The 14,235-nt window shown below is 50.9% G+C and overlaps 3 protein-coding genes across 3 annotated transcripts; all 3 read right to left on the bottom strand.

The window, feature by feature from the left end:
• Positions 1–288: 288 nt before the first annotated feature.
• N7443_006319 (FAD-dependent oxidoreductase) lies at positions 289–1,949 on the bottom strand (the record flags this gene model as incomplete). Its single annotated transcript, XM_056886375.1, has 5 exons — positions 289–306; positions 371–832; positions 885–1,255; positions 1,317–1,591; positions 1,651–1,949. 5 exons carry the CDS (start codon positions 1,947–1,949, stop codon positions 289–291), a joined length of 1,425 nt encoding a protein of 474 aa, XP_056740024.1.
• A 1,969-nt stretch (positions 1,950–3,918) lies between these two features.
• N7443_006318 (Zn(II)2Cys6 transcription factor domain-containing protein) lies at positions 3,919–5,041 on the bottom strand (the record flags this gene model as incomplete). The annotated part of the gene is made up of 3 exons (XM_056886374.1): positions 3,919–4,323; positions 4,384–4,698; positions 4,754–5,041. The coding sequence occupies 3 exons, from the start codon at positions 5,039–5,041 to the stop codon at positions 3,919–3,921; spliced, it is 1,008 nt and encodes a 335-aa protein (XP_056740023.1).
• Positions 5,042–10,237: 5,196 nt separating this feature from the next.
• On the bottom strand, positions 10,238–12,434 carry N7443_006317 (DUF2461 domain-containing protein; the record flags this gene model as incomplete). The annotated part of the gene is made up of 7 exons (XM_056886373.1): positions 10,238–10,405; positions 10,976–11,178; positions 11,337–11,407; positions 11,476–11,495; positions 11,605–11,658; positions 11,708–11,823; positions 11,870–12,434. The coding sequence occupies 7 exons, from the start codon at positions 12,432–12,434 to the stop codon at positions 10,238–10,240; spliced, it is 1,197 nt and encodes a 398-aa protein (XP_056740022.1).
• Positions 12,435–14,235: the final 1,801 nt, after the last annotated feature.

The raw sequence follows: 14,235 nt of genomic DNA, 5'->3' as shown, positions 1-14,235 counted from the left end.
TCCTGATCTAATCCGACCCCACGTCTTGTTTCTTTCTTTTATTTTATTTTCTTTGCGTCTTGGATTTCTCTTTCCTTTCCTTCTTTCTTCCGTTTTGCAGCCCTGCAGGCCCTCTGCGATCTGATTTCGGATCAAAGTGTAATGCATAATGGCGGTGGATACCTAGCTAGTCTCTAGAGCTATGTTTGTACGATCCTTTCTGACTTGGATAGGATCAGACGCGACGAATGGAGAAACACATGTAGTTAGCGATCATCAACTCGTTTCAGCAAAGAACGCACGTCCGTATTAGTTGTAGAGGCGATACTGGTATCGATGATTGTAGCGTACAAAGGTTCTGTTGACTTGGCTAGTGGAGCTTGACTCATACCAGCAGCCGTCTCCAGTTCCAACCAACGGCAACAAAACCAACAAGTAGAGCTCCCAAAACCATGCCCTTCCTTCCATTGTCTGTCTTTCCTTCTGATTGTTTCAGATCCTTGAACGGAATGGAGCCCCGCAACGACCTAGCTGGAGGAGGCAGACAATCCAGCTTCGCCGCTGTGACCATAACGGCAGATTGTTTGTTGAGAAGCATAGTCTGCATGTACGGAAGAAGATAGATAAAAATCTTGCCCTTCAGTGTCGCCTTTGCCTCTATGCGTGTTAAATCACAGGCTGAATGCCAGATCTCCCCAATGCGTGGCTGGACAGTAGTCTGCCAATCTTGTAGGCAACGACGGATGTCTTCGCTTTCGTATGAAGAGGACTTTGTCAACTTCGCAAGGTAGTTGGCTAGCATTGCGGCATTCTCGATGGCCGAGTTGGCTCCTTGGCCCATGTTTGGAGTCATCTGTGAATGTATTAGGAGGATTAAACCAACAGTGATAGTTTCAAAGACACACCTTATGCACCGAATCCCCAATACAAACCTTACGGTCATGGAACCAATGCTTGTACAAAGACTCCTCCAGAGCAAGCATGTTTCGGAAGATAGCCCTCTCATAGATCTCGGAGAAAGGCACTGATCCAGTCACCGGCATCGAAAGATACGAAGCAACATGCTCGTCCATATCCTTCTGGCTGAACCGGGGGATTTCCGAGTGGCTGTATTTACGATCCATCTTCGTGAAGAGGAACCACCAGACTCGCCCTTCGCTGCCGATAATAGCAAGGAAGGAGTATCCTTCGGCGTAGGTTCGATGGACATCTCCTGGGTTCAGTCCTGGGGTGGCTGTGGCTATTCCGAAGACGCAGTTGTATTCGGATGTCATTGCTACGTCCTGTTAGCTGATGATCTGGAAGATTGTAGCGTTTGTCTAGGAAAGTAGATGTACTCGTTTTCTCGTTTTCGACTTCGGCTTGCAGATTATGTTCTTCCATGCTCTTCCACATTGACTGCCTCACAGTGCTTCGAACACCATCTGCTCCGACAACCAAGCCACCTTCGTACACAGATCCATCTGCACAGTGCACACGGACACCGTCTGGGAGATTCTCTATATCGACAGTCTTCTTGTTAACTAAGACACGGCCGCGATGATCTCCCAGCTTGCTGTACAGCTTCTCCAGAACCAACTGGCGATCCATAAAAGCAGAGCAGTAGCCATGTCTATCAAGATCAATGTCCAATCCAACAGCTCAACGCACAACTCAGACAAGTGCACTCACCTCATCTCAAATTCCACGGGACCATCATCCTCCGCAATCAGCTCGCCAGTTCCAGACCAAAACCAGCATTTCCGAAGTGGCTGTACTCCCTCAATCAAATCATCGAAGATCCCCAACTGATCCAGAATCCGCGATCCGTTAGGCAGCATCCCCAGCGCAGCGCCCTCCTGAGGATAAACCTCCCCTCGAGACTCAAGAATCACAAAATCAATGCCATTCCTGAGCAGACAATGCGCAAGAGTCAACCCGGCAATACTTCCCCCCACGATCACAACTTTCAGATTAGACGTCGGTTCCATGATACTCCCTAAGTTGTCAGACTTCGTGTTTGAAGCGGAACAAAATAAGAGGTTAAAACTGAACAAAAGAAAAAAGCAAAAAAAAAAAACACAAACGGCGCGCCTTTTCGTGCAGGTCGTGCTCAGACCCAGTGTTGGCGTAACGGAGCCTCGTACTTGCCGGAGTAAGATTACAACGGGCAAGGATCAACAGTCTGACCTTGTGTCATATGTCATACGAGCTTGCCAATGGTGTTTTGATAAGTGTACGGCTTACTATACGATCTAATCGGTGTAGTGCTTATGCTGAGCCAATTAAATCCGTTAAACGGCCCGCCACGGCTGGACCGAGACGGGACCGAGACGGGACCGAAACTATACTACGTCGAGCAGCCTTGTAGGGCTATGGAGGGGATAAAGAGGGATAGAAATAGCTGCCTTAGGCCATGTTGAGTGGTTGTCCAGCTTATATTTTGATCTCAGGACGGATGGTCTTTGGGTGCTGAAGTATTGGGCCATAACAAAAGTACAGCTGTGTTTGTATAATTGCCAAGGTATATCAGATGAGCCTACAGACATCTGGACCACATGATCAAATCTAGTTGGAAGGCTGAAAGAAATTCCCGGGGTCTGATGTCAAAAGCCATTTGGATACCCATCTTGCAAGGGAAGCTGACCGGCCCGCCCCTCGATGACGTCCTGATCACTTGATGGGTGATCTTGAACAGCGCGGCTATTAGGACCAATTAACAGCGCTAGGCCGGCAAAGTTGGCCCTAACTCTGCGGCATCTTCTCGGATGCCAAAGCCAATCTAATCTACTAGCTTCTTTACCTAGATCGGATACCACCGAAGCGTAGATATTGAATCTTACAGTGGATGTATAATCTACTCGGAGATATTATACTCAAGACACTTCACCATCGAATTCAAAAGCGCTTAACCGACGAAGAAAGTTAACAGACAGGACGCGGTAAAGGACAAAAATTTGATCAGACAGCCTCCCAGGTAAACAAAGCAAAATGATGAACTGACTCGCAAAAACTGAGATAAAAGAACTGACACAGCCGACCATATTTTGGCGCAAGGAAATTGCCTTCCGGATAATATAAGATATACGGGGAAAGAATTGGAATGGGAAAAGAGAAAAGAAAAAAGGAAAAGAAAAAGGAAAAGGAAAAGAAAGAGGAAAAAGAAAAAGTGGAATAAATCAACGCAAAAACGGACAATAGAACCGACCCAGAACAAGGAACTGCAAATGATTCAGAGATAGCCGCCCGAGATTTGTGACAATGATGTTGTTGCCGCCGTGAGGGGGAGGGGTTTCACGGGGGCCAAGGTGTTGCGGGTTTGTTGTGTGATGTAATGCAATAAGGCATGATGCTGGTTGAGACTGAAATCAAATCCTAGGATTGGTGATCCGGGGCAGGCTGAGAGATCCGAGCCTCAAGAACAGACGCCGAAACCCTCCGCAATTAAATCGGTCGATCAGAATCGAAATGTATAACAATAAAAAAAAGTCGTATGCCGATAACCGAAGACCCTGAGGCCCGATCTCGGGGTAAAGTTCGTGCGGCTCGTAAGCTCATGGGTCCGCGTTTCGTGGCCTCGCATCAAGAGATACAGAAAAGACCGTCGTCATCAATGGCCGAGCTCGGATCGCCCCGAATCCTTCCGACCTGCTTGCATGCGCTCGTTTGTCGTGGAGTTCGCCCTGGCGTTCATTGAGGGGGCTCGTGCTCGCGCTTCGCAGGGGGGCAGAGACAATGAATTCCTGGATGATCCTGGACGCGCTCGGTCCCACCGCATTGCTCCGACAGAGGCTCACGCTGCCATCAAAAGGTAACCGTAACTTCAACACATGGTCCTCCCAGAACCGTGTGGCCAGCACACGGTACATCTCTCATTCCTTCCAGATTCCCGCATTCCCGTCGCGTCGTTTCCACCGTGTGCCTCCGTCGGTTGGCACGTCCTCGATCCACATGAAGCCCTTACTTCTTATCCATGTTCAGACCGCGCCGGTTCAGCGCATTGAGCATGTCGTTATCGGTGCTGGACCGAGCCCCCGAATCGTCACCGGGGTTCAACATGTCACGCACGTTCAGACCGCCACGCTGAGAACCGCCGGGAGTCGAGGTCGGGGCGGGAGGGGGTGTCGCGCTTCCTGCCGCCGGGGGTGCCAAAGGCACATACGGCGAATTGTGGGGCGAGGCTGAGTGGCGTCCATCGTAGGGGTATCCGCCCTGCGGCGAGGTGCGCCGATCGTGCTGCTGGGGATAGTAGGGGCTAGGAGCGGTATGCGTTTGGAATCCGGGGGTAGCTCCGGAGGGCGTAACGGGAGCCAGATTCATAGGATCAGGGTAATCGAAACCCGAACCTGAGCCGCGACGCTGGCGCTACATGAATCATAACAATTAGATGAGGCCCTTGGCTAGGATTAACGACGATTGACATACCGGATCGGGCATTGGTCCTCCTGCAAGGGGTGGCGGGGGACCACCGTACGGACCGTACATCCCTTGAGGCGGCGGCAGGGTTGTTTGCGCATCATGCGCCTGCGGTGGAAGAGGCTGCCCATGAGGACCGTAGAGCTGCACATTCGGGTCGGTGCGTGTTCGGCCTTGCGAGTCGCGCAGGTGAGGGTAGGCGGCATGCGCGGGGACGAACGCCTGCGCCTGCGAGGAGACTGGAGTAAACATGCACTGTTGGTTGAAGCGCTGGCAGTTGGTGCAGCGTCCATCGTTGGAATTCTCAAAGCCCGAGCACCGGATCTATACCCCGGTCAGTGAGCTTTCCACTAGATAGTCTGGTCCACCCTCAACGTACCTTGCGTCGTCGGCAGTATCGGCAGGCAATTGCTGTTCTCTGTCGGGGTGCGGCGGCTTGATACACCACCTGAGGTTGTTGAGGTTGCCCGTACGCATCAGGGCGGTATCCCATGTAGGGGGGGGCCCTGCGCGTGAGGATGAACGGCGGCCATGCTAGACGGTGGGGGGAATTGTGAAGAGCCTGGGGGGTAGTGTGGAGGCGGCGGGTATTGCGACGGTGGCGGCGGATAGTAAGCGCGGTCGCCGTACTCGGGAGGGTAGGAAGATGGCGGGAACTGTGAGGCATATTAGGAGTTGTTCGCCAGCTTCAGTCCAAGGGCAGACATACAGGTTGAGCAGGAGGATGACCTTGATCGTCCTGGGCGTAAGGATACGGCCGATTGGGATCTGGGTAGCCCCGTCGATTGGGGTCGTCGTCGGGAGGATTGCCTGACATTTGTAGTTGGAGGAAGTGAAAGGTGGGAAATGAGATGAGTCAAGGGTACAGGGATGTGACGTCGAGTTATGAAAGGGGGAGACGAGTCGAATCACACGGGCGATGCCAGCATAGCGCGGTCACGCAGGGGAAAGTGGACGCAGGAAGATCCAAATTGGTAAGATTGGTAAGATTGGCAGGATTGGCAAGGGGGCCAAAAGGGAAAGCAAAGGAAAGGAAATAGGAAATAAGAACTAGGAAATCGGAACTAGGAAAAAAAATAATCAAAAGAGAAAAAGAGAAAAAGAGAAAAAAGGGAAGAGCCTCGGGACTATGACGTGAGCACGATGGAGTTAGGGCTGGTATAGAGACAGAGAGAGGAGAGGGAGAGAAGGGAAAAAAGACCCCACGACCAAAGAAGATAAGGGAGGTTCTGGAAAACGTAGAGAAAAGGGAAAAAAAGAAAAAAAGAAAAGGTGTCGATGAATTATTTGATTGGAAGAAAAGATGAATTTTTAGACAACGGGGTGGACCCCGGGCAGCGCGGGCTAGGGCGGCGCCTAGTGACCCGTCGACATGGACGGGGGTCCCTCAGCTGAATCGTTACAATACATAACTACCGTCCGGTCTTGGGTCTTGGGTCTTGGGTCTTTCTTTGATCTTTGGTCCTTGGTCCTGGGTCCTGGTTTTTTTTTGCTCTTTGCCCTTCCACGTACGACACCTTCAATCCGTGTGACCAGGGTTTGTTGGATAAACCCTGCTAATGCACGATGTTGGACGTGGATCGTCATGAATTCCTCCCTGATCCCTGGCTACGGCCTCCGTCACCCATGGACTAGCTGCGACTCGGTCCGTCCACGCACAACCGCAACCGGCCCCGCGGAACCAGGTTTTCTTCCCATGGCGATGGGCCCGGCTCGGGGCGAATAATTGCAACCCAATCGCATCCAGCTAAAAGGGGGAGGGAAGAAGGAAGGAGGAAATAGTAATAATAAAAGAGGGGTGGAAAGCGGGAACCGGTAAATAACCTGCTCCAGGCCATGCGCATGAAGCTACTGCAAGTATGGATACTATCGAACTGTCCTTTCTTCGCGAGGCTTAGGGAGGCGGTGTGCAGTGGCGATCAGACTTCAGCTGATGAGTGGGGTTCAGCTCTTCCGCCACCGATACGAGTCCGGTGACGAGCGCCCTAAGTTCCCAGGGCTGTAGCACTGGATCCCCAAAGCCCATCATGAGCCAAGGTAACCTGCATTAGCGTTGCGTTGTCCGCTGTGACAGGGGGGCGGGTTCCTTGTCGAAGTGCCACAACCACGTTGTACGGGGAGTGGACTGGTGGACTCGACGGGGTCCGGGCCCGGGTCTAGGTCTGGGACGTCACCTAATCCCGGTCATCATACATCCCCCATCAATCTGAATCATCGTAGCCGAGGTCATAATCAGATGACAAACTCGATTGGGAGTGAGGGGGGAAAGAGGGGAGGGGGAAGGGAGGGTAATCTCGTTTCGATTAAAAAGGACGAAACTGGGAGACGAACTTTTGCGGCCTGTGTGGTCGGGGTACTTGTCCCACGGGCCGCTCCGGCCTTCCCGCCGATCTCATGCATGTGTGCCATCTGGATTTAAAAGAAAAATGATAAAAGATAATATAAAATTTACAACAAAATAAAATAAAAAGAATGGAATGAAACCGGGAATAGCGACGAGCAGAAACAGGATGATTCGTGCCTTCATTTTCCGTATCGAACGAATGAGCCCCCGCAAGCGTCACGAATGAATTTTTTTTTCCTTCTCATTGCCACGTTTTTCTCCATATGTGCGAACCCAATCGGCGCGTTGCATTGCCGTCCGCGTCTTTCCGTTGCCGCTCTCCACTTTTTGGCCTCAGCTCTAGTTTAGCGTACCGGATTTCGTCGATGCCTTTTTCCAGAGGGATCCACTCGTCCCAGAATCGCTGGCCAGTCGATGCACTTTCTCCTAGGGACACGCTAGTCGCTTCGGTCCCAAAGAAGGACTGAGCGCAGGCTTGGAGACCCAACCGCAAGTCGGCAGGCTGCGACTTTTTTTCTATTCTGGTTTGGTTTCTTTCGGGGTTCCTGTTTTTAGTCTTCGGGGAATCGGGGACACCGGTTTCGGGGATTTTGGCCCCTCTTTTTCTTCTTCATTTTCCTTCTTGAATCCACACGGGAGCGCGTCTATGGATGGAGCCTCGTCGGGCACTAATAGACGCCGCCCGCATGGCCTTTCAGTCACGGGAACAAAATGTAGCCTATGACAGTCGCTGACCGTCCCCCCTTCTGCTTTGGGGGATCTGACGTGGCGATGTGTATGGTAGTTGCTCGGGGCAGTGCACAGTCCTGGGGGCCCCGGTCGTGTGATGGAGGTGCAGGGAAGAAGCGGTGACACACCGTTGCGATTCCAATTCGGCTGTCGGGGCAAAAGTCGTGTCATACAGCGCGGGACGATCACGTTGCTTTTTCGGCCTGCTGCCAGCCGGCGCATGAGCGATCTTCGTGTCCGTTGATTCGTGGCTCACTTGGGAATCCATGCAATCTTTGACATGATTGAAAAGTGACATCAGAAAAGATGGTATCTAGTCTGGGGCAGGTGCAGCGCACGGGGTTGACGGTGTACTGTCAAGTGAGTGACGAGGTCGCCTGAGGCCAGATTCACGTGGTCCAATACAGTACATTGGGAGAGCCTCGTCTACACTCTGATCCCTGTTTGGGCAGCAAGGTGTTCGAGCTCAGGCCGTAAGATGGCTGAATTCAGTTTTCCACCTTCACGCAGTAATTCAGAAGTTGAATCTCATGAGTCCGTCCCTTGAAAGATGCCGAGGTGAATGCGATCGTCAAACATTGATCCAACCCTATAACTAGGAAATTTCAGTTCCATTTTCTGCTCGATCAAAGGTGGGGGAGAGTAGAAGCCAAGCACCTGGGAGCTTCTTCGTGAAATAGTAGGCCCTTTGTACAGCTGGATCCTAGCTCCCAAGGGTTCAAGGTCATCTGTGAGTACTTCCGGCCCCGGAAACTATAAGATTTCTGGCGGCGTGTGTTCCCGAGGTCCGGGATTTGATAAGAGGTTCCTTTAGGGCTGTCGCCTTGTGTTCCCATTGGCAGAGTCCATGTCAGAAATTCCATTGCTAGAAACTAAATCTTCAATGCCCATTCTAATGCGGCACTTGATATCCATGAGCCCCATCGCCATGCCCAAATATAGAATGGTTGACATCCGATGATTACCCACGACTAAACATGACAGCGAGTAACATTAAAAATATCGAAATAACCTACAGGTCTCTCCGATGGAGCCTGAAAGCCACTTGCTAGAGCTTCAGAGCTATACCTTAGCTTACCTTGGGAGGACACTAGAATCCATCGTGCACCTGTGGGAAACATACATCTATACCTTGATACCTCCAGGGCTATATGACTACCTACCCATATATGAAATTTCCACAGTTACAGCTAGCCACTCATGTCCCTAACTTCATCTAACATTTGAAGCTATCAATCTTCCACAAATAGTTCAATTCGAGTTTCTGCAATATCCAAAGTGCCACCGTTTTTGCGTTCAATTCTGAAATCAAACATGACGCGCAGGTGACACATTTCGAAGTATACCTCAAGCCTAGAAGATGTGCAAACTCAGATTGACAGCCCCGTGGACAGTACCTTTGACCTAATTAGATGAATCCATAGTTTTTACCATTGAAGATCTACCTCGTGATTTACTTTAGCATAGGCTTAAACGGCTCAGGTGTTCCCCCCTGGAAAATCACCTGGAAAAGATTTTACCGGGACCTTCCACCAAAAGAGAAACACCCTCGCACCTGCATCCAACCTCTCCGCAGGCGGAACGAACCGTTCAGACACCAATCGATGCCTTACCAGGTAAGACATCTCGAGCCTCCCGCACGATCCCCTCCACCCCACCATGAATACCACCCGAAGGTCAGAAAAAAAGGCAAACCATATCCCCAAGTAGGTATAGGTATTGGTATACAGTACTCGGGCAACTTCCACAGCTGCAGAAACCAATCAATGGCCCAAGCCATTGTTTGGTTCACCAGTCAGTCCTTGCCAGACCAGGAAGGTGCTCATTGTTTTCGAAATCTGGGACGCGGCGGAGTCCCGCTCCGACCAAATCCACAAAACTTGAGAAATGGAGTCCAAGGTTTCCAAGGTTTGCCTAACGGGCTTGCCCGACAACGGGCCGAACGCGGCGTGCGGGTGCGGTGGCCACTGTTCTTCATGCGTGTCAGGGACGGTTTGCAGAATCGTACTACCATACTGGGGCTTGTTTCATTTTTATTATTATTTAGAGCGACATCTTTGAGATGGGTGTTTCGATCAAGATTGTCTACGGTCCTCGCTTACTCTGGGCAAAAGGTAAGATTTGGGTTGACTCCTTCCCCTTTTTGGGTGCTTGTTGGGGTTTGCTGCTGCGATTGGTTCTGTGGTGATGGGAACAAGGTTTGTATCGAATGTGTATCAGGCTCTACCCATGTCAGATTTGGGCTGTGTGATGGAGGGGCATTGAGAATAGGGAGGGGTAGATTGAGAAGGGCAATGCAGCCGGATGTGATGGATGTGCAGTTAACACTTCATTGCCCTGTTCCTCGCAGGACCCGGGAATGTAGCATCTCGCGGGGCGGAGACAGCCAAAGATGGCCGTGTGCATGCAGCTGGGCTGGGAATGAAGTGGGTGAAGTAGCCGGGCACGGCAAGATGTATGATTGCGGGAATGATGACCGAGTTACAGGTTTTGGCGGAAACAATTGAAAACAAGAATTCCTTCCTAGACACCTCAGATGGAACAATATTCCCCACAAGATCTCGACCGAGGCATTGACATTGATCTCTTACATATCGGGCATCACGATGCTGTTGAGATACGTCACCTAAGAAAGCGAGGGAGCGGTCAGCAATTGTGCGATTTCCCCCTCCCTTGAAGGCCCTAAGGGCTGCAGCAGAGGTGTGATGGCGGCGCGGAGCTGATTGGCAGCCAAGTGGCTAGCTCAGAAGGGAAAACGGGCTAGGCTGGACAGGGAAGGAAATGGATAGATCATGGGGGGGGGGGGGGGGGGGGGACGAAGGGCTCCATGACCCCAACCAGCGCGGCGATGCGGTCCTGTGCATCCGGCGCCAACATCTCCTTATCTGAGATGGGTCGTCCGATCGTGAAACTGCGCAACCGTAGAAGTAGAATATTGGCATTGTCGGCTTCATAGCCCTGTAAAAAAACGACAAGTCAGTAAATTCCTTTAGGGGGCTGCTTTGATTGCTTTGAGGCCCGTGGAGACTGGCGCCGAAGTGAACCATGGTACCAGATGCGACGGCGTCAAACACGAAAAATCCAGCCTCGAAGGCCAATGGTGTTCCTGTTCCAGGGGATTCGAAAATCTCGCACGCCCTCTTCCGCCACTTGGTCTTTGAGGCTGTCCTCTTTGTCAGGTGCCGTGGCTGGGTACCTCGCTACTCCTGCCCGTGGATTGGCCGAGCCGTTGGGAGACGCGTCCGGTACCATGATGACTGCAAAACGGCGCTCAACAAGGTGGTGATGGTCCCCCCAGATCTCATGGAAACATTGTAGGGGTTTGGAGAGCCCTGGCTTGCATGCTCACACAGACGAAAGATTCATTTTTATGGTCGAATCCGATCGGGGATCGAAACGGTCATCGACCGTGACCACCATGCATCAACACCCACGAAACCTTTCATCGGCATACGTTGATTCCATCGGAAAAGAGTTGGGAGGACATGGATATGGGTACCAAGATGCAAAGAAAGGATGACCACATACCTTGGGCTTCGTCTTTAGGGCAGATTCCTTGTTGCGATGAGTAAAGGCCTTCACGACTGCGTCATCATCATCAGGCGCTCCGTTCAGAAACTCGCGGCGCATCGCCGGTGCCCTGAGAACCTCCTTCCAACGACTTGCGTTCTCGTCGATATCCGCTCGCAGCAATGCTAGCGGTTCAGCCTCTGGGTGCCAGAGACCGCAGCCTACACCCAATAAGACATGGTAAGCATGGGACAAAAGACCACAATAATGAGCATGAAGTGCATGTACTTGTAATACCGCAAGTACTTTAAACAATTGCGAGACTTCGCAGTGTCGCCGTGTTGCATCGATGGCAAGGTGGAAAGTGCAGAAGACATACCGACAAAACAAGCACCAGGTTGGAAGTGGACATAGTACGCAGCATAGGGACCTTTCTTGCCGGTGCGGGACCTACACCTCTATAAGCCGGTTGCCCTCTCGCCACAGTTGCAGTCACTATCACAGTCACAGTCACTTACCAGGCCGCCGAGAAGTGAATCTATTCGTTCGTCAGCGCGCCGCTAATAAGCATCACGGTAACACAAGAACGGGGCTGGCTCGCTACAACTGGGTAGAGTCTGGTGGAGGGGCACATTGGCTTTACATACCTTGTACGGAAGGGGATTCTTGCTGAAGCGAATATCTCGGTGAATGCGAAAGACCTAGGAGTGTCAATGAAAAGGCAAAAGTAGCAGGGATCAGTGGCATTACCAGGTCCTTCACGGGCAGCTCAGGAACGGTGCCGTCGACGCCGGCGATCTTCGGAGTGAGCGTCTCGACAAACAACTCAAAATCTTTCTTTGCCGCGCGGTAGTCGGGGTCGTGCGCTACACTGTTAGCTGCGGTAACCGCGGGTTCGTTCATGAGACTTACCCTTCAGCCACTCGCGCTCGTTGTTCTCCGCTAGATCCTGCAGAAACAGCTTCGTGTTGGGGTGCAGTGTCTCATCCTCGTATGCCACGTCGCCTGCGTCACGAGCCTTCGGTTTGGGGATGAACACTTCTTTGCCGGGCCCCAGACCCGTCCGCACTCCTTCGCGCCAGAGCTCTTTGCCCTTTAGCGCGTCTGCGTCCGACGTGGCATTGCGGGTCTGCTTCCCTTGCTTCCCCTTTGCTGCCCTGGACTCCTCCTCGCTCTCGGAGGGCCCCTCTGGTTCTGACTGATGATCGGAAAGCTCTTGGTCTTCTTCCTGGTCCTGGTCCTCATAGGCAGAGCCCGAATCTCCCCCGCTCTCACTATCCTCGGGCTCAGCAGAGCTCTCGGGCTCGAAATACTTGCTTTTCTTGGTTGTGGACTTCACCCCAGATAGGTCGGCGTTGGACTTGACTCGCTTGACCTCGCCCTGCGACACGGACAACCGTGCAGAGGCGCGTCGTTTGGGCGCCGCCGCAGGCGCCTCCGGGGATGCGGGAGCGGGCCGAGATGATCGTCGAGGCATAGTTTGAGTCCAAAATTGATCTCGCTAGTCTTCTATGTGGATCGTGTAGTTTTGTGTCCTTGTTTGTTGGCTGCAAAGCGACTAACGTCAAAAGGTTGATGTAGACGGCGTTGTGGCCAAACGCAGAGGTATTTCTATTTAGGTATACAGAGAAAGAAAAAAAAGAAAAGAGAAAAAAAAGCGAAGAGAATTGAAAGGGCGGACCTGTCCATTTAAAACCGGCTTTTTAATTCAATAACAAATAAGGAAATCCACGATGAGTTAGACTCCGCCTTTTAGCCTTCCGCAACCCTTTTTTCTGCCATTGATTTTCTGCGATTTTCTGCGATGATCGGGATTATCAATTCGGCCTTGACGCAATCCTCAGCCACATTCCGTCCCTCCAAAAATATGAATCATTCTAGCTGTACATGGATCTTTCCTAATACTCTCGATAGAACTCACCTTATCTTCCCTGGTGAAGTTAGAACCAGCTATCGCGCATTTACTTTTTTTCTGCAAGGAGCAAGTCAGCTCCATTACGAACCTTTAGTAAGGTCCCCCCATAATCACGATCTCTCGCTGTATATAGTGATTGAATAATAAGACGATGATATCGGTAAGCCAACCAATTGCCGCTTAGTTGCGGAGTGATGGGCTTAGTGTGAGGCTCACTTGAAGACGGAAATGCAGCACCTAGGGCTTGTCACAGTCGTAAGTGTCGATGCTCATAGAAATGTGATCAATATAGATCTACGGAAATCATTATACAAGATCAAAGAGATGAATACAGATCGATGTGGCTTTGATCAGGCGTCTCAAGACAGAGGTATGTTCTACTCCAATGCCCGCTATACACCGACTTACTTTGATTCAGAAAGAAGCGCCTACATAGTCTCGACGCAACTAATTAGGCTCAATTAAGCTAATAGAACTTTGCTTGATGATTGATTAGTGCGTTCCCGATAGAGATGACCCGGGTATGAATACTATCGTTCCTTTAGCCAGCAATGATATAGCATGATATGCATTGTATTGAAATACCGCAAGCACTAATTATAACGATTGCATTAAATCGCAGTGCCGCCGCGTTGCAACGATCGCGAAAGAGAAATACCGACAAAACAAGCAGCAGTTTGGAAGTGTACGTAAGGCATAGCGTAAGAACCTCTCTTACGGGTCCCGTCCTACATCTCTATAAGCCATAGTGGTCGCTGTGGTCAATGAATGGTTTACCATCAATACAGAGAGGATGGGCGACTTATGGAGGGTCAGAAGAGGACAATTCTAACGTGTTAAATGGCGTCTAGTACTGCGAAATAGCCATCTTAAATCTTTTTGACAAAACCAAGATCTGAAATGTATGAATCTTTTTGCTGCTGGCCCAATTTGGCATGTCTTTCAAGCAGTCTGACACCTGTTAGAATACATGCAGTATTTGAGGTTAATGCTGCTGGGCATCCAATTTATTGATTCTACAAGTCACTTGGGATTTTGTTAAATTTTCAAGATGTTTTGACTATGATTAGGTATCTACTTCTAAGGGCTCTCAGTATAGAGAATGATGCATCCGCCACCGCTCCTCGAATCATCTCCTCCCTCCCAGATTCGGACCGTTAGATCTTGGAACAGACCGGCTTCCACATCATGCAGCAAATGAAAAGCAAGAATGAGTAGATACAGAGCAACTGTGCGGTAGCACCCCCCCCCAGGGGTGTCACATGACAGCTTAAAAAAACGTGGTTTCAGAACATCCCAATCTCAACGTCGTTTTCTTGTCTTGACCATATCGTACATTTCGTTCTTGGAGACGACGACTAGC

The sequence above is a fragment of the Penicillium atrosanguineum genome (assembly GCF_028827265.1).
Source record: "Penicillium atrosanguineum strain IBT 20685 chromosome Unknown utg000005l_segment0_segment0, whole genome shotgun sequence".
Classification (NCBI taxonomy): Eukaryota; Fungi; Ascomycota; class Eurotiomycetes; order Eurotiales; family Aspergillaceae; genus Penicillium; species Penicillium atrosanguineum.
Note: the sequence above shows the minus strand (reverse complement) of the source record. Positions and strands in the feature narration are given on the sequence as shown.